At 30.3% G+C, this 21,396-nt stretch overlaps 5 protein-coding genes across 10 annotated transcripts; 3 read left to right on the forward strand and 2 right to left on the reverse strand.

Annotated features, from left to right (window-relative positions):
* The first annotated feature begins 2,249 nt into the window (after window positions 1-2,249).
* On the forward strand, window positions 2,250-6,472 carry eEF2 (eukaryotic translation elongation factor 2). The gene is made up of 7 exons (XM_070639451.1): window positions 2,250-2,358; window positions 2,806-3,020; window positions 3,085-3,278; window positions 3,442-4,472; window positions 4,658-5,095; window positions 5,157-5,328; window positions 5,508-6,472. The coding sequence occupies exons 1-7, from the start codon at window positions 2,356-2,358 to the stop codon at window positions 5,987-5,989; spliced, it is 2,535 nt and encodes an 844-aa protein (XP_070495552.1). The 5' UTR covers window positions 2,250-2,355; the 3' UTR covers window positions 5,990-6,472.
* Window positions 3,676-14,458, reverse strand: LOC139089831 (ubiquitin-conjugating enzyme E2 S). 3 transcript variants are annotated; one of them, XM_070639455.1, is made up of 7 exons: window positions 14,332-14,458; window positions 14,050-14,144; window positions 13,931-13,983; window positions 13,493-13,717; window positions 11,854-13,433; window positions 10,168-10,227; window positions 3,676-9,778 (listed from the first exon to the last, which is right to left on the reverse strand). In XM_070639455.1, the coding sequence occupies exons 1-5, from the start codon at window positions 14,338-14,340 to the stop codon at window positions 13,201-13,203; spliced, it is 615 nt and encodes a 204-aa protein (XP_070495556.1). In that variant the 5' UTR covers window positions 14,341-14,458; the 3' UTR covers window positions 3,676-9,778; window positions 10,168-10,227; window positions 11,854-13,200. The 3 variants fall into 3 exon arrangements, with proteins under 3 accessions (XP_070495556.1, XP_070495558.1, XP_070495555.1); XM_070639457.1 differs by lacking the exon at window positions 10,168-10,227; XM_070639454.1 differs by having other exon boundaries at window positions 3,676-10,227.
* On the forward strand, window positions 6,948-9,058 carry homer (protein). 2 transcript variants are annotated; one of them, XM_070639452.1, is made up of 7 exons: window positions 6,948-7,063; window positions 7,474-7,630; window positions 7,691-7,744; window positions 7,831-8,103; window positions 8,169-8,332; window positions 8,407-8,485; window positions 8,549-9,058. In XM_070639452.1, exons 1-7 carry the CDS (start codon window positions 7,059-7,061, stop codon window positions 8,918-8,920), a joined length of 1,104 nt encoding a protein of 367 aa, XP_070495553.1. In that variant the 5' UTR covers window positions 6,948-7,058; the 3' UTR covers window positions 8,921-9,058. The 2 variants fall into 2 exon arrangements, with proteins under 2 accessions (XP_070495553.1, XP_070495554.1); XM_070639453.1 differs by having other exon boundaries at window positions 8,172-8,332.
* A 406-nt stretch (window positions 14,459-14,864) lies between the features above and the next one.
* On the forward strand, window positions 14,865-17,871 carry LOC139089832 (membrane-associated progesterone receptor component 1-like). Of its 2 annotated transcripts, XM_070639459.1 has the most exons (6): window positions 14,865-15,385; window positions 15,455-15,594; window positions 16,823-16,975; window positions 17,045-17,076; window positions 17,149-17,215; window positions 17,584-17,871. In XM_070639459.1, the coding sequence occupies exons 1-6, from the start codon at window positions 15,219-15,221 to the stop codon at window positions 17,586-17,588; spliced, it is 564 nt and encodes a 187-aa protein (XP_070495560.1). In that variant the 5' UTR covers window positions 14,865-15,218; the 3' UTR covers window positions 17,589-17,871. The 2 variants fall into 2 exon arrangements, with proteins under 2 accessions (XP_070495560.1, XP_070495559.1); XM_070639458.1 differs by lacking the exon at window positions 17,584-17,871 and having other exon boundaries at window positions 14,870-15,385; window positions 17,149-17,470.
* A 317-nt stretch (window positions 17,872-18,188) lies between these two features.
* On the reverse strand, window positions 18,189-20,738 carry Arl6IP1 (ADP-ribosylation factor-like 6 interacting protein 1). Of its 2 annotated transcripts, none has more exons than XM_070639407.1 (3): window positions 20,573-20,738; window positions 20,052-20,420; window positions 18,189-19,993 (listed from the first exon to the last, which is right to left on the reverse strand). In XM_070639407.1, exons 1-3 carry the CDS (start codon window positions 20,585-20,587, stop codon window positions 19,772-19,774), a joined length of 606 nt encoding a protein of 201 aa, XP_070495508.1. In that variant the 5' UTR covers window positions 20,588-20,738; the 3' UTR covers window positions 18,189-19,771. The 2 variants fall into 2 exon arrangements, with proteins under 2 accessions (XP_070495508.1, XP_070495507.1); XM_070639406.1 differs by having other exon boundaries at window positions 20,052-20,423.
* Window positions 20,739-21,396: the final 658 nt, after the last annotated feature.

Below are 21,396 nucleotides of genomic sequence, written 5' to 3' on the forward strand. Positions count from 1 at the left end.
TGTTTGCATGTGAATATCTGAAACGCATTTGATATGCGTAGATTGAGATTGATTTGTTTTTTCAGAAAAATGCTTAAATATTTCTTAGAAACGCAATTGTTTCAGAATAGATTCTAGAACGATTGTCTCAAGATTCTCTTTTCTTGTTAATAATCGATAATTGATGTGTAGCATAATATAAGAAATCATATACTTACCTCTGAACTTACCTGATTAGTGATCCATAGCTGTTTTGACCAATTATTGATTCTCCTTTGTTTTCGATTAAAAACCAATTTTACTAACCCTAAATCTAACTGGATCAAATCAACTTCCAAGAATTCACAATCATCATCCTGCCAACCATCACTAACGATCTGTGTCCTAAACTTCACAAATAGATGCTATAACAATAAGATAGATAAAAGAGGAAGCATTAAGTGAATGATTCCATCAATATTGACAGTATCACGAATTTGAGCGCAAAAAGGTCAAAATTGAGGAAAATAGAAATCTTCATCAGTGTTTATGAGCATCATTGTGATTTCTTTTTCCGTCTTATTCTCCCTTCTCGTTTTATTATTTTTACGTTCCTTTTTCTTGGCATCCCTTTTCACTTTTTATTTTTCGTACGCATCTAATGAGAATAGAAAGAAATGAAAATTTATTCAGCAGTGGAGCGAGTGAAAGGAAAAGTTTGGAAGCAACAAGTGCTTGTTGAGAAACAACAACAAAAGCTGCAGAAAATTCGGAAAAATATATATCCGATTTTTCTACGCTCATGGTATTTTGGTGTGGTTGTGGTTGGTAGGATGAGATCAAGTAGGTGCTATGGTAAATAATTATAATTTCGTAGGAAATTTGTTCAGATTCATCATGTAGCAATCACATTAACGAATGTTGCATGTGCACAACTCATACACGAGAGGTTTTAATTATTGTTAATGACGGATGTTTGATGGAAAAATTAAAATTATGGAAAATTTCATCTATGGATATTAATTTTCATATAGGATACATTATTTAAACGAAGAAATATAGATTAATATTGTATTTTTATTTCTAGTTAAACATGATACTTAGTAATATGTTCTGTATGAAAAAAAAGTACACAATCTAAATATTGAGAGCGTTATGTGTACAACACTCATCCGGTATTGTAATGATGAATTAAGCCAATGAGGGTATCACTCACTTGTTGTACTTTAGAGGTATCATAATAATAATAGTAATAATTTGAATTGAGAGATGGATAGAGAGAAACTAAATCATCGTTATTTCCAAAATGCAACAATTATTTAGACATGCTCGAACGAATACGTGCGGCATCATTATCAATGCACTTTTTCACCATACATGTATGAACATACACATTGGTGCCTTTTTCGGAGAATGATGTAGAAAATGAGGGAAATTTGTGAATTGAGAGGTGATACATGACACTTTCTATAGATGGATGTTATTAACGCACTTTAAGTTTGAACAGCAGATTCCTCTAACTGAATCTTTGATCCAGGTATGAAAAATTGAAACTTTACAGTGAAATGACCATTTTTACATATTTTAAATATTCTAATGATAGTCAGTCAAAATGAAGCTGTGCATGATAGCTGTGCACTAGATCTAAATAGTCAAATGAATTTGATATGTAAACCATAATAAAATGGGTTACAGTTTAAAATGTCATAAATTTAAAATTAATTGAATAGATATTACAGCTTCGTGCGATGCTTATCTATTCTATTTCTTTTATTATTTCATAGAACAATTTATCATATCTTTATTGGACATATCACGGAGATATATATGTAGATGAAATGAGTAAAAATGAAATTAATAAAAGCTTCGGATCCGACAAATAAAATTTATTACAAAAATGCAAATTAATTGGTGTCAAGTTCTTCTTGAAATAATTTCCTTTCTCTCTGATGTATCAATTTGTGCTTCAGCGTGTATCAAATTTATGTTATTTATTGTTTAATCTAGATTTTTATGACTTCAACTCACCAAAACAGCCTCATCACTTTAAATTGTTTATTTTCATGGACGTGAAGCAATTGAGAACTTTCGCAGATGTGTGCAATGTAATTTAATGTATTTATCTTACAATAAACTCCTTTTAGATTGCTTAATTTAACCTAATTCATTATTTTCTATGCTATCTATGATTACACAAATGCTCATTCTTAACGGTCATATTCATATTCAAAAACTGAGTGTTCAAGTAGATAACTTAGCAATAACGGTAAAAATAAATTTGAATTCGTCCACTTTTTCTGTTAACCGACGATTCTTTCCGATTTTCTGTCTTTTCATTTCGAGCATTGAGCTTCGACATTATATTTGAAAACGTGGTTCTGAAAAAAATCATTAAAAATGGTAAGTATTGTTAATTTATACTATAACTAATGAACAAAGTGTAGTACACATCAGGACTGATAATTGCATGTAGAAAATTTCTGCGAAAATAGATTATTTTTAAGAAAATTATTGATTTTAATTTTTCCGTACTCGGTTATGCTCATTTTTTCCGCAAGAGTCGGAACTAGGAATTAGTCACTAAAATGGAAGAAGAAAAATGCATTGCCTAAAAGTAATTTCACAATTGCATGAAAATGCTCTTTGAAATGAAATTTTTCTTTGTTCTTTGAGAAAACATTAATTTCTTCAGAATATGAAATTCGCCATTGCTTTAAAAGAAGAAAAGCATGTAAGAATGTGAATGAACGGAGAATGTGAGAAGCAAACCTGATGATTTTACATTTTTTTCATACTTCCAACAATCATTTTTTGCAATGAATAATTTCAAATTTTCTCTTAATTTAGGTCAACTTTACCGTCGACGAAATCCGTGCTATGATGGACAAAAAGAAGAACATCCGTAACATGTCCGTCATAGCTCATGTCGATCATGGAAAATCCACATTGACTGACTCCTTAGTATCAAAAGCTGGTATTATTGCTGGTGCAAAAGCCGGAGAAACTCGTTTCACAGATACTCGTAAGGATGAACAGGAAAGATGTATCACAATCAAGTCAACGTAAGTTATTTTTTGAACTTGAAAATTTTATGACGTAGTTACTTATATATCGTCATTATTACAGTGCCATTTCTATGTACTTTGAATTGGAGGATAAGGATTTAGTTTTCATCACAAATCCAGATCAACGTGACAAAGACGAGAAAGGTTTCTTGATTAACTTGATTGATTCACCCGGCCACGTTGATTTCTCATCAGAAGTCACAGCTGCTCTTCGTGTTACTGACGGTGCTCTTGTTGTTGTCGATTGTGTATCAGGTGAGCTCTTCTTTCCTATCTCTCATTTTATATTATTTTAAAAATAAAATTCTTTATTTGTGTGCGTTTTAAGTCATAACTGTTACATGTACATGTATATACATATATTTTCATCTCGATTATTTTTTTTTTCTGTTCTGTTTCGTTTGATGACGTTTAATAGGTGTATGCGTCCAAACTGAAACTGTCTTACGTCAAGCTATTGCCGAACGTATAAAGCCTGTTTTGTTCATGAACAAAATGGATCGCGCATTGTTGGAATTGCAATTAGACCCAGAAGATTTATATCAAACATTCCAGCGTATTGTTGAAAACGTTAACGTTATTATTGCTACATACAGTGACGATGACGGTCCAATGGGAGAAGTCCGTGTTGATCCATCAAAGGGTTCAGTCGGTTTCGGATCAGGTCTCCATGGATGGGCTTTCACACTCAAACAATTCTCAGAAATGTATGCTGCAAAATTCAAGATTGATGTTGTTAAACTCATGAACCGTTTGTGGGGAGAGAACTTCTTCAATCCAAAGACAAAGAAATGGGCCAAGGTCAAGGAAGACGACAACAAACGTTCATTTGTCATGTATGTTTTAGATCCAATCTATAAAGTATTTGATGTTGTTATGAATTACAAGAAGGAAGAAATTCCCGGTTTATTGGAAAAGATTGGTGTTACACTTAAACACGAAGATAAGGACAAGGACGGCAAAGCACTTTTGAAGGTTGTTATGCGTTCATGGCTCCCAGCTGGTGAAGCTTTACTTCAGATGATTGCCATTCATTTACCATCACCAGTCGTTGCACAAAAGTATCGTATGGAGATGTTGTATGAAGGTCCATTAGATGACGAAGCCGCTGTTGCAGTTAAAAATTGTGATCCAAATGGTCCATTGATGATGTACATCTCCAAGATGGTACCAACAAGTGACAAGGGTCGTTTCTATGCTTTCGGACGTGTATTCTCCGGAAAAGTACAAACTGGCCAAAAATGCAGAATTATGGGACCAAATTACACACCAGGCAAGAGAGAAGATTTGTATGAAAAATCAATCCAACGTACAATTTTGATGATGGGACGTTATGTTGAAGCCATCGAAGATGTTCCATGCGGTAACATTTGCGGTTTAGTCGGTGTCGATCAATTCTTGGTCAAGACCGGTACAATCTCAACATTCAAAGATGCTCACAACATGAAGGTAATTATCACATTTATTTTATTTTTAAACCTTAATAATTTCAATGATGATAACAACGGACCTGTACTGATGCTTCATAAGAAGAAAAACTCGTTGCTCTTAACTGAAATTATTAAATCTATAAATATGTTTTACGTATGTATTGTGAACAAAAAAGTAATGCATCAATATACTTTTTTTTATAGGTTATGAAATTCTCAGTATCACCTGTTGTACGTGTTGCCGTTGAACCCAAAAATCCAGCTGATTTGCCTAAACTTGTAGAAGGTCTTAAACGTTTAGCCAAGTCAGATCCTATGGTACAATGTATCATTGAAGAATCTGGTGAACACATTATTGCTGGTGCCGGAGAATTGCATTTGGAAATTTGCTTGAAGGATTTGGAAGAAGATCATGCCTGTATCCCATTGAAGAAATCCGATCCAGTTGTATCATATCGTGAAACAGTCTCAGACGAATCAAGCATGATGTGCTTATCAAAATCACCAAACAAGCATAACCGTTTGTTCATGAAGGCTGTACCAATGCCTGATGGTTTGGCTGAAGATATCGATAGTGGTGCTGTTAACGCTCGTGACGACTTCAAAGTCCGTGCACGTTATCTTGCAGAAAAATACGATTGGGTAAGTTTAATTAAATTTTTTTTTAAATGCTTACTTGACTAATTTGTAATTAATTAATTAGGATGTCACTGAAGCTCGTAAAATCTGGTGCTTCGGACCTGACGGAACCGGTCCAAATGTAATTGTTGATGTCACAAAGGGAGTCCAATACTTGAACGAAATTAAGGATTCAGTCGTTGCTGGTTTCCAATGGGCCACAAAGGAAGGTGTTTTGGCTGAAGAGAACATGAGAGGTATGTACATCTTCTGTCTAAGCATTAATTTATTCATTTCTGTGATGATTTTTTAAAATTTTGACCATATTCTCAATGTGATGGTTTCAAACTTAGCTCAACAGGTCTGAAAACCCTTCTCATTGAAAAATGCTTTGTCATTTAAAGATTAGATTACTAATAAAGCTAATTTCTTGCAGCCGTTCGATTCAACATCTATGATGTCACCCTTCATGCTGACGCTATCCATCGCGGTGGTGGACAAATCATTCCAACAACACGTCGTTGCTTGTATGCTTCATATATCACAGCTTCTCCACGTCTTATGGAACCCGTATATTTGTGTGAAATTCAATGTCCAGAGGTAGCTGTTGGTGGTATTTATGGTGTATTGAATCGTCGTCGTGGTCATGTCTTTGAAGAATCACAAGTTATGGGAACACCTATGTTCGTCGTTAAAGCATACTTGCCTGTAAATGAATCATTCGGTTTCACAGCTGATTTACGTTCAAATACTGGTGGACAAGCTTTCCCACAATGCGTGTTTGATCATTGGCAAATCTTCCCAGGTGACCCGGCTGAACCACAATCAAAACCATACCAGATTGTACAAGACACAAGAAAACGTAAGGGTCTTAAAGAGGGTCTACCAGATTTGACTCAATACTACGACAAAATGTAATCGCGTTGTAATATCAAGCTTCAAATTATTACTATTATTATTAAAAAAAAAAATCTTTCTCTTTTCATTTTTTAACAATTTTTTTGATTTAAAAAAAATATATTATATTATATATTGAAATGTCACGCGATATTACGAAATTGAGAGCCTCTCGTCACCATGCGTTGATAATTATTATATCAATTATTTCTTTTTATTAATTAATTAATTTTAATCAATTTGAAAAACTTTTTTGAGAATGAGCCTTTCAATTTTGCAAGTCGTCTTTGATTTGTGAAAGATTTAATAGCCATAAGATAAAAAGTTTGCTTATTTGAGCCGTCAGCGCGCATTACGATTTGGTAAAATAATGATCATTTTTCCAGCAAAACATGGCATAAAACACGTCAGAACTACAATTTCATGTGTCCTTTTTGTTCACATTGATATAAAAAAAGTTTAAGATTTAAAATGTGAGAATAAACTCTATTTTCACGAACAAAATACCTTGTCTTTTATTAATTATATTATTTTTGTGGTTGCTTTGACCAATTTTCAAAATTCCAGGCCATACACGTGTAAAACGCGATTATTTTTATAATGATAAGATAGAAGAAGTGCTCTTCACATGATGATCACGTTTTGTTATTGAACTATGTCAATCGAGAGTTCAATGTCACGTGTTCCTAAGCGCATTCTATTGACGTTACATACTTAAATTATCAACAATCATTCAGTTTTCAAAATTTAACGACTTTTTGATATTTGAATTATGTCACGTTAAAAATTTTGATCAGAAATTCAAAATGCATTTATTTGCCAAAATAAAGAAGAAGCACGAAAGAAATCATGATAGACAAAAGTGTCTAATGACTTATCAGTCTGTAGTAAAAATACCAATTTGTTTTGAATGGAATTTAGGATACACATAGTTCAACGGATATCTAGATTTTGAATATATCTGTATTTTATTAGAACTTGTACTAATGAGTTTAATAGGAAAAAAATCTCTAAAAATATAATATTCGCTGAAAATTAATTAATTTAACAACTTTTCTTGTAGCTATCCCTTTCCAATCAATCCATAAACATGGGGTAAGTGAAGTTAATATGAAGTGCAGTGCATATTAAGTGTAATTTTATTCACAAATAAATTTTTTCGATTTTTCTCTCCGCCCTATACATTAAAATGTATGAGAAAAAAATATTTGTATATGTTTTTGCGAAAAACTTGCAATTCCTTAGTGAACTGATCTCATTTAATATAATCAAATCGTTAATTGAAATATAAATTGGATGTCTATTAAAATAGACTGTATTGTGAAACATGCTTTCATTAGAAAATTGAAATCTCCATGTTTACAAGTCTTGTCGCGTTTGCGTATTTTTTCATCCACGAAAAATCCGTGTTTTAAAGTTTTCCTTTTGTATATAAAGTTAATGCTAAACATTATTTATAATAAATTTTTAATTATCTTCTGTTCGTGTTTTTTGTGCGATTTTAGTGAGCAGCCAATATTTACATGCCAGGCTCATGTATTTCATATCGATCCAAAGACTAAAAGAACTTGGATAACAGCTTCTACAAAAGCAATTAGTGTTAGTTTCTTCTATGACTCGTCAAGAAATTTATATAGGATTATTTCGGTGGAAGGAACTAAGGTAAGTAGATCATAATTTATAAATTAACTATATGTGCTGATTTTCATATCCATTTTTAAGGCTGTAATAAATTCAACAATCACTCCAAACATGACATTCACGCAAACATCGCAGGTTGGTCATTAAAATGATTTTTTTTATTATTTGTTTAATCTCACAGCATTAAATCTCTGTTTAATGTAAATATTTGAATCGTTTAGAAATTTGGTCAATGGAGTGATGTGCGAGCAAATACAGTTTATGGTTTAGGGTTTGCAAGTGAGGCGGAACTGGGGAAGTTTATAGAGAAATTTCATGAAGTTAAAGAGGCTACTAAAAATGCTATGGCTAAAGCAAGTACAAATGGCAGTTCCGCCGTCACTCCAGTTACTTCCGCTAATGCATCACCAATAACATCGAGATCATCGATCACACAAAATGACAGTTTTGTATCAGACATCGCAGAACCACCGCAGTCAGCATCTGGCTCAATCGTATGTAACATACATAATAATAATAATGTAATTAACATTGACACATAATTTGGTATTATTTTTAGAAGAACGAAAGTCCGCAACATTCAATTTCTGCAAATAATAATAATACCATAACAAATGAACATAAAACGGTATCAAGTAATTCCTCGACTGAAGGCGGAGCTGCAAATTCAGATCAACAAATGAAATATGAAAATGAACGATTAAAATTGGCTTTGGCACAGAGGTATGTGCATTATTGATTATCGAAACAACCTGATTTCTTATACATTATTTCTTTTTCTTTCATCCACATTTCAGTTCTGCGAACGCTAAGAAATGGGAAATTGAATTATCAACCTTAAAAAGTAATAATTTACGACTAACTAGTGCTTTACAGGTAAGCTTTTTCAATAAATCTATAAAAGATACAAAAGTTTATAACGATAATGTGATTTTGAAGGAATCGACAGCAAATGTTGATGAATGGAAACGCCAATTACATTCATATAAAGAGGAAAATCAGAGGCTGAAAGTAAGAGTACAGGAGCTTGAAAATGCAAAAAGCGGAAGCTTATCGAGTAGCGAAGCATTGACAGATGATTTAAGACGAGAAATAACATTATTAAAAAGTCGCATTGAGAGTCTCGAGAAGGAACTAATGAATCAGGAAATCGAGTTGAAAGCGGCAAAAGTTAGCTTAAAGGATAAAAATAATGATCCAATGATTAAAAACTTATCGGCAGTATTTCAACAATTTTCAATACACTTAAGCGACTTGCAGAACGTACAGAAAGAAATGGATAAAATCTTTCAATTACATAAAACGACTTGAGATTTAAAAAATTTACAAGCTAAATTGAACCTTATCGAGAACCATCAAAGTATGTTTTCAGAAGAAATTTATAATTCACTTCATAATACAAATTTAACAATTGAAAAAGATAGAAATAATAACTCAACAATTAGTACCAAAGGAAAACCGAAAATAGATAAGCAGACTAATAAAAATGAATCTAATGACACTGTTGTTGTTGCATCCGCAAAAGAGAAGAAAAATGTCAAAATATCCGATACAAAATCGTCTATTGTTTCCGAATCAAGTGGAACAAACACCTTGAAACGTAAACGAGAGGCAAAATCACCCGTAAAGTGTGCTGATTCGCAACTCGAGCAAGAGTCGAGTAAGAAGCAGCAAAGTGGAGGCAGTCAAACAACAACAGCAACAATTTTAGTATCAAAAACGAAAACGAAGTCCGGACTTCCAATGCTTTTGAAAAAATGAACTGTTTGATAATTATACATTTTGAAATTACGATGATGATGAATCATATACATGCATAATATAAATATACATATTTACTTAAAGGATGAAGTAAAACAAGAGTTATTCTGTAACACGGTATGTACATTAATTCTACGTAAATTTCTATCTGGGATGTGTAGATGAGTTGATATGAAAAAGACAAAATTTTATTATTATATTTAACGGTCAAAAAATATTCGAAAAATAACGGTTCAAAAATATTTAAAAATTAAGGCTCAAAAAAATTTAAATTTTTGACAAACGTTAAAAAATCAATCGGAAATTATATTAATTCATCTATAAATCCTGGATCTGTCGTTTGCAACTTAACTAATTCTTTCGTATTTGGGTTGCATAGAGAACACACATCCTACCACTTTTTTACTACTATGGAAAAAATGAATTAAAAAAAAATTAATTAAATAAACTTCGTTCCATTCCATTAATTAATGCATTTAAGATGGAAACAAGAATTTAGGAGATCAAAATTTGTTTTAAAAAAATGGTAAATTTAGTAAAACATTGTTAGAATATTGCAAGAAAAAAAATGTTAGATATAGTTAATGTTCAGAGGAGCATAATTGTAAATATATGTCCGATTTCTCGGACATGACTTCTTAATCGAAAAAAATCAGTGATTTTTGAATTGCAATAATTATTTATAAATTTATGTCATTAATGATATATTTTTCACACTTAGTTCTATTCCTGCCTATCTCAAATTTTACTTTCTACATTCTTACTTTAGTTTATGATTTAATTATAATTACACTTACGCACAAATCACTCTCTCTTTCTCTCAAAATTGTATATCCACTAAAACGAGAAATTTTATGCTAGAAATGCAAAATGATAAAGTTGTTTAAAATTTTTGTATGCGGTGTAGACTTCTTGATGACATATATCGTTCAATCAAATTAAACCCTTATAAAAATATTTGGGACTGTTCATAAATGACGTCTGTCAAAAAAATCCTCTATTCTAACTTTGTCACAAAATTTAAGACTCTCATGCCCAATTAATGCCAGACGTCACTTACGAGCGATCTCAAAAAGCTGTATTATGTTCTTAAAACATAAAGCTCATATGCCATAAACTTGTAAAGACGTTGAAACAAAAAATAAAAAATTTGTGTCATTTAAGGAAAAAATTTTGTATACACATTCATTGGTATTGATAATAACTTGAGATCCACAATTTGTTTTCTTGTTGTTAATGGAATTAAATTGAGAATCATAAATGTTTCAATAACCGCCATTTTCAAATTTTGAATATTTAAGTTTCAACGCCATATAAATTAAAAAGAAAATAATCTGAAACCTGAAAGAAGCAAGTTCCTAAAACTATACAATTTCCATAAAAGTATTTCAAAAACTATACAATTGATTTTAAAATCTAAAACCATACAATTGTTTTTAAAATGAATCATAGAAACTTTTTCAAATGTAAGAAACCATACAACAGTTTGCAAAATTACATGAAACCATACGAATGCTTTCAAAATACATAAAACCATGCAATTGCAATTAACAGTGTTTGAAAACCATACAAATGTTTAAAAAAATGATAAACGACAAAAACCACCAATTACCACCAAAAAACTTAACATATGCTTAATTTATCTCTCATATCCTTAAATTCAAGTAAAATACTTAACACTGGATCTCGAGTAAAAAATCAAAATTGAAGACAAAAGTAATGTCAAATGACATGTATTAAACACGAAGAATTTTTTTTCTTATCAATCGAGAATATGTGTGAATATGAATATGAATTAACCCCAAGAGTGGAAAGAGAATAATGAAAGAAAAAAAGGAAAATATTCGTAATAATGATTGATTGACATTTATTGAGGATGGAGGAATCAATTAGATGCAAAATGTTACTTAATAATTTTTTTTTTGACAAGTCTTATTTAACTAATAATTTTTAAATTATGTTGAGAATGACACATAATGTTGACAGAGCCAAAAATAAAGGGCAAATTAAGTCATAAATCATGAATAGTGTGATGATTCTTTTGTATTATCTTACTTATAAAGCTATTATAACTTGTTCTTTCCATTTAACCAATGATATTAAAAATGAAATGAAATTAAAAAAAAAAAAACACTATTTATTGCATTAATTATCAACTTGCTGCAAAGATTGGACAAACTGAGGTGATAAAAAAATTTGTGCTCAAAATGTTTATTAATTGCAGTAACTTGATACATGTCGAAGTTCATTAAGTAATAGAAAAAACAGTATTTTAGAGAAGAGATGGATGGATGGACGTTAAAAAAAAAAGAATTAATCGAACTCTCTCACATACAAATAAATAGTTGCCAAAAAGATTGTTAGTTCAAAAAAAAGTAATAATAAAGTATATTGTTAAGATATATAATTGACACTTTTTGTTTTGTTCAATTATTTTCAATGATAAGTAATTTAAAGAATGAATAATATGTACTTTAACTTACCCGCCTTGAATTTAATAATGAATCTTAATGGACAAAATTTTTTTAAATGCTTGGCTCTCTCTTTCTATCTAAATGAAAAAAATGAAAAAAAGTAAGTAAATTAAAGACGAAATTATACTTTCCACTAATAAGACTACACTAAAAAAGAAAAAGGAAACATGTATGATGGATTGTTTAAATCCCCAATTATTCATGATGAAAAATTAATTTTCAATAAAAATTGTAACTATTAATAATAATTTAAATCCTCTTATTATTTTTATTATTCTAGTTTTTTTTTCTCTTTTTTTCAGATTGATAATTCAAAAAACACTCAAAAATCAGCTGGTCATGAACAGCTATTAAAGTTGCATTTTATAAATTGGAGAAGCTTTGAAAAAACTTTTTTTTTCTTTGTCAGTCATTGAATCAGAGTTGTATGCAATAAGTCGTACGTTAATAATTTATTAATGTTGTCTGGTCTAGTATTTGACATGCTGTGTGTGCTTGTTGCGTGATTTTTGTAAATAAAGACTAGAACTGAATATTTTGTCATGCTCTTTTTAGAACTTTAATTTGAATAGTCTTGGCAGTTTTGCTTGGGTGAATTTCATGCATTCATCTCACATAAATCAGTAAAATGATACTATGAATAAGCTGACTGCGTAAGCTACAGCTTAGAATAAAAGAAATAGAATTTACAAAAATAACGGTTTTTTGAATTTTAAATTACAAAACCTCTCAAATTACTTTACACATAAAACCTTACAAATTATTTTATTTTAACATTTGTACGGTTTTCAAACCAATTCAAGATGTTGTAGCAACACACAGTTTGTCAAACACTAGACACAATTCAGCCAGAAAATGAAACAATCTTCAAATAATTTAAGATTTTCACAAAATGACGAACTTTAATACCAGTGCCATACTCTTACAAATATTATTGCATGAATTAATCTAGAATTAATTAAATTTCATATATCTCATCTTGGTGCTAAATTTACACAGCGACAGAAAACAAAAATATATGTGTATGTATATTTTTTCATGAATTTCTTAACTCTCTAGATTTATTAGAAAGCACACAAAGAATTATGAAAAGATTAGTAATGAAAGAAAATTAATTATAATTTTTTTTAGTGACATCCATAAATGGTAAATTAATTAATTCTGTAATGATAAAATTTCTAAGAAAAGCTTCAAAGATAGACTTGATCAAACTGTCTGTCTTAAGGAATTAAACAAACAAACAAAAAAAAATAATTAAAGAGAATGCTTCTTTTGGATTGCATATAGAGATCCTGAATTTTGTGATAATTTTTGTTGAATTAATGATAAATTTTTTAAAACTTCATTTATGGCTTTTCAAAGACGTTTTAAGATTCTCTTTTTCTCCTTCATAAGTTTCTCTTTTTTCTTGTCCTGGATCTTTTTGTCGGATGCTAATTTTTTGCTTGAACTGCAACCGTCCTCCTCGGCATCGTCCTTTTTACTTGAACTTGCTCTGGCGTGGATTTCGGTTAGTAGTTTTGCTCTTTGTGAGTAATCATCGTAATGTTCTAGTAGTAATTTTCCCGCTTCCTCGTTCAGGGCAGATTCTAAAAGAATCAAGGATATCATTAACCACTATAATAATCATAAGATGCTTTATTTTTACCTGGGTTTGGTACGATCAAGAGGCATTTTATAGTTAAAAGAATATGTTTGATTCCGAGATCAGGCTTCCAGTCCTTTTTAAGTGTGTTTACACAGATTTCTCCGTTGCTGGCAACATTTGGGTGGAATATTTTAGTTAAAAAATAAGCTTTTGGTGGGTTTGATGGAAAATCTTTAGGTAGTGTCAATTTCACACGGAATTGTCCTCCGCTGTAAGGTGTTCCAGCTATAATAAGAAAAATCAATTAATATATGGCTTAAAATAGCTTATCAGACTGTACAGTTGACCTTTAAAAAGTATGTGAAATTAATCATACATGCAAGAGTTGGCAAGATAAAGGCAAACAAACAAAACGAAACAATTACATTGCATAGGAAAGCGTATAGGTAATAAAAATTTTAATCAAGGTCAGTGCATAAGCAATAAGATCGTACACACCTGGGCCATCAATAATTGCTTGAATATCAGTAAGGTCTGCCTCATTTATATTTCTAAAATTAGAACATAAAATTTTTAATAATAGCTCTTTGTATTGCGCAAAAAATTAATTAACATACATTTTAATTCCTTCTAATGTTTCCGTTGACAAAGTTTTGACTTCCTTGGTGATTTGTCTTATTACTTGAGGATTGTGATTCTCTAAATTAGACATCTGGAATGAATAATTAAGCAAAATAATACAATTAAAACAATTGTATTGAAAAGAAAACATAAAATGGGGAGGAGAAAATTTTGTGAAAAATGTTTGATACAAATTTTCCCATTTTCCCCATTAAAAATATCAATTTTCCAATTTTAATTGATTTTTCAACTCTACCTAATCACTTTTTGATACTTACAGAACTCATTTTCTCTTATTATAAGTTAATGTACGAATTTTAAGAGATAGAAATAATAAATTATTAGCTTTTTTGAATTTGAAGAACTTCTACACGCCAAGCTTGTTGAGATCCAGTAAGAAACCGTTAAATGCAGTTGCACTTGATATTTTTTTCGATTTTTTGCTGTTATTTATTATTTAATTCACTTGTTTATGGCTATATAGCTGATTGAGGATGAATATCTGGAGATCCAGTGAGGAATAATGCTTTTTTTGACAAAAATTTATTGAATTAACGTACGTAAAATTTAGCTATTGTTTGCCATACTGAACTTCCACGCTAACAATAAAACATTCAATATTTCAAAGCATACTATGATCTGTTTACATTAATTAAGTCTCTAATTTGATTATTATCACATCTATCATGCAACTAAACCTAGTAAGCCATTCTTATCACAAAATCATAGCAAATTCATCAGCCAAATGCCGCACGGAAGTGAAAAGTAGGTGTGACGTAATTGACGTACAGTGGATATATTGCGTTTTAAACAACAACAACAAAAATACACTAGAATTAAATTTTTTTGTTGAATTCAGTTCATAAATGTACTTTGATCGGAAAAGTGGGAAATATCGTTCATATATCTTTCATATACACAACAATTTGGTTCGAAAAGTGTGTTAAAAAAGGAACCATTTGTCGATTACATTATTTTCTAAAAATATCATTAAAAAAATAATTTCCAAAAAATATCTGAAATTTCATCGTATTCATTGCAAAAGATACTTCCGTTCATGTGTGTTTGTGTATAAATATAATTGCGTGTTTTCGTATATTGTGCAATAGCAATCATCAAGATACAATTTTTAGAGATCCAGTAACATAAAAAGACACGTAGAGCAATGTCTGAAGAAATAATTGACGAAAGTGTCGAAAAATCTTTAATTCAGGGAATCATTGATGAGATTATTGGAAGTCCATTAAATCTTATACTTGTTGGAATCATTACATTTTTAATCTACAAAATCTTTAAGAAACGTCAACCTTCGGAACCAGCACCACCTGAACCGTAAGTCAATAAAAGCAAGAGATCAAAAAAGTTAATAATATTAAATTAATTTGTCATTTGACTTCACAGAGAACTTCCAAAATTAAAAAGAGATTTTACAGTTCAAGAGTTGAAGGCTTTCGATGGAAAACAAGAAGATGGACGAGTGCTGGTTGCTGTGAATGGAAATGTCTATGATGTCACGAAAGGAAAACGATTTTATGGTCCCGGTAAGTGAGGCCTGGCCTTTATAGTGTTATTTTGCTAGTGAGTGCTACTCCCATACATTTCAATAATCAGTCTACCATTACATTCCACATTTCTTTCCTCCTTCATTTTTATTACAATATATATCTACATGCATATAGACTTTTTTATATAATGTCCATGACTTCTTTCTTGTTATTGCTTATTTTGCCTTTATCTTCATACCGGTTTATGCTTACCGCTGCATACAATTCTACCTAGATCTTTTTACAAAAGAATTACAGCACAGCAATATAGTTCTAGTTACTGTCAATAACATATTTGAATGATTACGAAGTTCACCTCTTGTTTCCATATCCGTTATTTATTCATTTATTCGAAATACTTAATGAATTGCCGAAAAACATATTCCATTCATTCTTATTGCTTCTTGACTTTTTTTTGTGTCTCCAACACTCGTGCAAAGCCTGAGAAAAAGATTTTTTTAATGTAGTCAAAAATCCGCATATATTTTCTCAGCTTTTAGGAAATAAGAAGCAATTTATCTTGCATACAAGTAAAATAAATTGTCTTAATACATCTATCCAAAAAAATTATACAACCACAAGTATTGAGACAAAAAGCCGGCATATTTTTCTCTCAATGATGATCAAAAAACTCTTTATTTATTTTTTCTGTATTCTCATGTCCATGTGTGACATGTTTAATGCACAACAACCGAAAAAGGGAGGAATGATTAGATTAAATGACATTTTTTTTATCTCTCTAGTTCAATGTGGAAGTAGACTGATAAGCGTAAAGTATGTGAGTTTTGAAGGTCACCTTTTTTTAAGCCGCTCCTGTCGGCTTTTAAATCAATTTGACTGTCATGATTAGGATCAAATTGTTTTTGATGTTCCGTAATGAGATCACTTTTCACAAAACTGAACTTGTCCTTGATATCCGAAACTGAACTTATTTTTTCCATAGTGTAAACTATAAAACTGAATTTATCCTCTAAAAATTGAACGTATCCTCATATAAATTCTGCCCTCATTCCTCAAAAACTGAACTCAACCTTTAAATAAAACCAATCCTATCCCTCAAAAACTGAACAATTTGATCTGGAACTTCTCAAATTTCCAATACACATCACTTTTGCACAACCCCAACATTGTTTGATTAATATTTAATTATATATTAAACGTCAGTTAAAATAAATGCGATACTTCAATTAATGACTATGACGTATGACTTTGTATACATTACTAGGTGGACCTTATGCAGCTTTTGGTGGAAAAGATGCCAGTCGAGGATTGGCAACATTCAGCGTCACTGCCAATGAAGAAATTGAATATGATGATTTAAGCGATCTTTCACCCGCAGAAATGGAGTCCGTAAACGAATGGGAAATGCAGTTTAAAGGTACAAAGTTCAACAAAATAGTACATGCTAATTATAACTAACATTAGTTATTTTTTTCGTATTTTACAGAAAAATATGACTTTGTCGGACGTTTGTTAAGGGTATGCTAATTCATTCCGTATAATTAAATAAAGCAGTCACTTATCAATTTTAAACATTTTTACGTATTTTAGCCTGGCGAACAACCATCAAGCTATTCCGAAGACGAAGAAGATGAACAGAACTCATCAGACAAATCAGGTGGAGAAGAGAAGCTTATTAAAGAATCTAATGAAAAGCCAGAAGAGTGAAGTTGCAGTGCCGTGTGTTCATAACAGCTTAAAATCACTAAAAAAAACTATGATACATAAACGCTCACAAAATATTTTGATGCATTCATTTCTAAAAATATAAGCAGATTGATTGCAAATGGGACGAAATTCTTTTTTTTACAATTTTTTGTATATTCGTTTCCATTACTTTGTGTCGATTTTTGGAATTCCTGCTAAATTTTCATTTTATTTCTTTTTTTTTTGCTTTTTTTTCTATTTTTCTATTCCAATATTTTTTATTCATTTAGAGTTAGAATCTTTTAGCTATTATGACGATATTTTTTTTAATTCCTTTAGAATAATACCAGAACTAGATGGGAGATAAAAAGTCTTTTTGGTCAGTTTATGAAGCAAGAGATAAATTTTCATTCTTTATTAAACAGTACTTATTCCTTAAATCGCTGTTTTTCCTGCATAATGTACTATGTCATGTTGATAGTAAATGCAACTGGATCAATGTCGTTTTCAAATTTATTAACTATAGTTATTTCCAACATATTTCAAAAAAAAGCATATTTTTAATAATGAAAAATTTTATAAATAATTAATATTGAATTTGGTAAAAAATAAAGAATTAAAAATTAATCACAATGTGCTGTATATTATTGTGTCGAGGCTAGATTGAGAAGATTGAAGGTTTTATTTTTCAGAATATTAATTTTGCTATAATTTGAATTGTTTCCTATAAAAAATATAAAATTTGAATTTCAAAAAACCGTTGAATTTTAGTACTCAGATAAGTATTTTCAAATTTTAAATGGCCGTTAATAATTAATCATCTTGATATGTATCCAATCTACAATAAAATTAATCAGCAAACTGTCATAAATTACGAGAAACGTGCCTGTAATAAACAATTAAATTGAAAATGTCAAGAGCTTACATTAAAAATGCAAGTAAACTTAGTTTCTAAACCGTAGCAATGACTTATATTCTTTATTACACAAAAACTTCGTTCTGAATTCCATGAAAATTATTTTTTACTGCTCATTTTTATGTGTTTTTTGGGTGATTATGATAAATGGACTCATTTAATCTTTTATCATCCAAAAAGGGATATTTTTTATTAATATTATTATGTCTATTTGTAAAGAACTTGGGACATGAATGCATGATTAAGCATAGTTAGTCATGCATTCGATAGTTTTAAACTGTGTTTTGAAAGTTAATGAAATTAATGAGATTACTAGGATGCACAACCTGATCTACATCCTTGATTAAACCTATGGTCCTTTTTTACCAATAATATCAATGTGTGACTGACTTATAAACAAAAGCCAACTTTTTTAATCTCTCAAAGCGATTCTTTCTTAGTTAGACAGAGCCAAAAGCTCATCAAATATAGCATGCCTTACATCCTATGAATAGAACTCTTATGACATTTCTTTTCTTTCACTTACACAATATTTAATTATTTAATTAAAAAATCACAACTCATAAAATCATAAATAGTATTAATTCAGTGGTTCTTAAACTATTTGAGGTGCGGCACTTGATGTTTCTTTGGTTCCAAAGTCTATTTGTCTATTCCAAACACATTGGCATGAAGAAATTCATTTGTCTAGACTATAGACTTTTGCCAATCGATATCTTTGGTACACGTTTTTGTGTGCCTCAATGTCATAACATTCTCAAGCACAGCATTTAATTGCCACAAGTCAAAAAACTAGAGAATCACTGTATTAATAATTACGAAATGCCTAATATAAAATGTCTTTTATCCAATATAAATAATATTTTTTTACATAAAAGAAGCAGTTCCTTAAAACTTTTTTTTGACATTCCTTACATCCTAATCACCGATTTAACTTTAAAAAGAATTATTAATTCAATAAATAAATTTTGAACAACGAAAAGGAATAAATTTTTAGTGGAAATGATCACACGGTTACAAATGTACGATTTGTTCGATGGATATCCATCTAATTTAAAGTATCTAGTAATTAGAACATTTAAAAATTAATCTATAATGTGTATAAATAAGTTCATATATAGATATTTGCTTTATAAAATTCACTAATTATAAAAAGGGTTAAAAAACATTATGGACATTAAACACAGGCATAAGGTAGGTGATTTCTGCTCTGCACAAACACTTTACTGAGTATGAATTTTATCAATTATCCTTTGGTATTCATTATCAAAAAGAATGCTATGTATAATATTAGTGACTATTTTTTTATCATTCATGAATCATTTCATTATTTTAAAGCAATACAAACTTTTTACGATTATTTTTTTTTCATCTGACTAAATGATTTGGCTTCTTTTTGTGCAAATTCTTGGGATTGTGTTGGAAAATCAATACTTTTGGAATTTAGATATAAAAAAAAAGGCAAATCAAGAGAGAAACAATTTTTTTTCGTTACAATTTAGCATAACATTAAACATTGACGTAAAGCCAATCATGCAATTATAAAAATAGCATCAGATTTTTCTTGCCGAAATAATTAATAATTTAGAAAATAGATTATTCAGACTCAATTTAGTCTGTCTTTTCTGAAGCAGCTTTATCAGGTCGAATTTTCTTCAAATATGGACCAACTACGGCTTTAATTTGATCCAATACCAACTTGACGATGCCTTTTTCTTTCAATCCTGGATACATCGCAAATACGAGTACGACTAAGTACAGAAGGAATAGATTGTTGAATGTGGAACCGATATATGCAAGGAAAATCGATCCGGCAGTTACTGTTATCAAATACTGAAAATATAGTTTAATTAAGCAACATTATATGATGCAAATAAGGCTGATTACTTACGAAAGTGGATCTTTCAGCACGACTATTGAAGAATGATGAAATTGAACCTTCAATGCACAATTTAACATCCACGATTTCTTGGATGATATTTTCGTACAATTTTTCTTGTGTACCACTCCAATTTTCCGGTTTAAAGATGAATTTAGAAACGAGCGGATATCCATAATCCAAAATAGTGATTAACATTGTAATGAATGCAATAAGTGTTAATGATGAAAGGTCAAGCCACCACAAAATGATGAATAGGAATGTGAGGACGCCAAAAATAATTCCAGGAAAGAAACTTTGCTCCCATTTTAAAACACCATTCATGATGCATAGAACTTCTCTCCATTGTTCCAAATCATGCTTGACTTTGTTAAAGATTTTCTTCTGGATTTAAATTTTAATAAAAATGTGGAAGAAAATAAAACAAAAACAAACAATCAATTTTTTCACATATGACGAGCTTTTCTTGTAAGATTATCGATTTTTCCGATGTTTAGGGAAAAATTTCTTATTTCATTAAATTTTCACATTACCTTATCGTTTTCCATTCTGACTTAACTTGCCTCCTTTGGGTAATACGATCAACTGCAGTAAAACACTTGTTATGTCTATTTATAAGTCTTTATTGCAGATTTTTTTTAATTATTTCAATTCTTCTTTGTTATTCTTCTTTTTGCTCTGAAAACAACGCAATACGTTACTTGTATGAAATACGCAACCTAATGGTGTCTTTAGCGCATTTAAACTATGACTCATCATGCAAATTTTGTATGGGTTTAAAGTGACTTTTATTTCTTACTGTATGTTACTTATTAGATTGAATTCATACTTTATGTACAATCTTCAGGTAGAAAAATATAATTAAAGAATCCTATCAGACTAACGGACAAACTGTCGCAATTTTCCAATGTTGCTAGAAACACTGACTTGGATCTAAGAAATCCATGAAAATGATGAGAATTTAAAAATTCAATTTCCATCATATACCTGTTTAAGTTAGTTGATACTCACATCCGATTAAAGTAAGTAGTTTGATTAATTAAATATATTAGATATTATTACACAAATATAGACTTTTCATTCACATTTCATGAATATTTTCAACAAAACTAATTTTCACAATTTCAATGTTGGATTGATCAGAAATTTTCGAATTTTAAAAATCCGTTGACCTGTTGCTTAGATAATTTAATTAAATTGTCCGCTTAACACTCATTATAACCCCATTAAAAATTAATGCCACCGATCCGTCGAGTCCTTCGATTGTCAGATGTCCTTTTTTCTCTCATATCCTAATTATGTCTAATAACATGATCTCCGCAGTTCTGTGTGCCTTGATCTCTGTTCCATCATTGGA

This window comes from Chironomus tepperi, unplaced genomic scaffold, assembly GCF_022539635.2.
Source record: "Chironomus tepperi strain 1889 unplaced genomic scaffold, CSIRO-AGI_Ctep_v1 contig_196, whole genome shotgun sequence".
Taxonomy (NCBI): Eukaryota; Metazoa; Arthropoda; class Insecta; order Diptera; family Chironomidae; genus Chironomus; species Chironomus tepperi.

Bases quoted from the DNA above. Each gene is read 5' to 3' on its own strand.
- eEF2 (XM_070639451.1), top strand. The intron at 3,021-3,084 runs GTAAGTTATTTT...TCATTATTACAG, and splicing joins TGTATCACAATCAAGTCAAC to TGCCATTTCTATGTACTTTG. The intron at 5,329-5,507 runs GTATGTACATCT...AATTTCTTGCAG, and splicing joins GGCTGAAGAGAACATGAGAG to CCGTTCGATTCAACATCTAT.
- homer (XM_070639452.1), top strand. The intron at 7,631-7,690 runs GTAAGTAGATCA...TCCATTTTTAAG, and splicing joins TTTCGGTGGAAGGAACTAAG to GCTGTAATAAATTCAACAAT. The intron at 8,104-8,168 runs GTATGTAACATA...TATTATTTTTAG, and splicing joins AGTCAGCATCTGGCTCAATC to AAGAACGAAAGTCCGCAACA.
- LOC139089831 (XM_070639457.1), bottom strand. The intron at 13,984-14,049 runs GTATGTTAATTA...TTCTAATTTTAG, and splicing joins ACATTAGAAGGAATTAAAAT to AAATATAAATGAGGCAGACC. The intron at 13,718-13,930 runs GTGTGTACGATC...TTCTTATTATAG, and splicing joins AGCAATTATTGATGGCCCAG to CTGGAACACCTTACAGCGGA.
- LOC139089832 (XM_070639458.1), top strand. From the start codon at position 15,219: ATGTCTGAAGAAATAATTGACGAAAGTGTCGAAAAATCTTTAATTCAG. The intron at 15,386-15,454 runs GTAAGTCAATAA...TTGACTTCACAG, and splicing joins GAACCAGCACCACCTGAACC to AGAACTTCCAAAATTAAAAA. The intron at 15,595-16,822 runs GTAAGTGAGGCC...ATACATTACTAG, and splicing joins AAAACGATTTTATGGTCCCG to GTGGACCTTATGCAGCTTTT.
- Arl6IP1 (XM_070639406.1), bottom strand. The intron at 19,994-20,051 runs GTAAGTAATCAG...CTATATTTTCAG, and splicing joins GTGCTGAAAGATCCACTTTC to TATTTGATAACAGTAACTGC.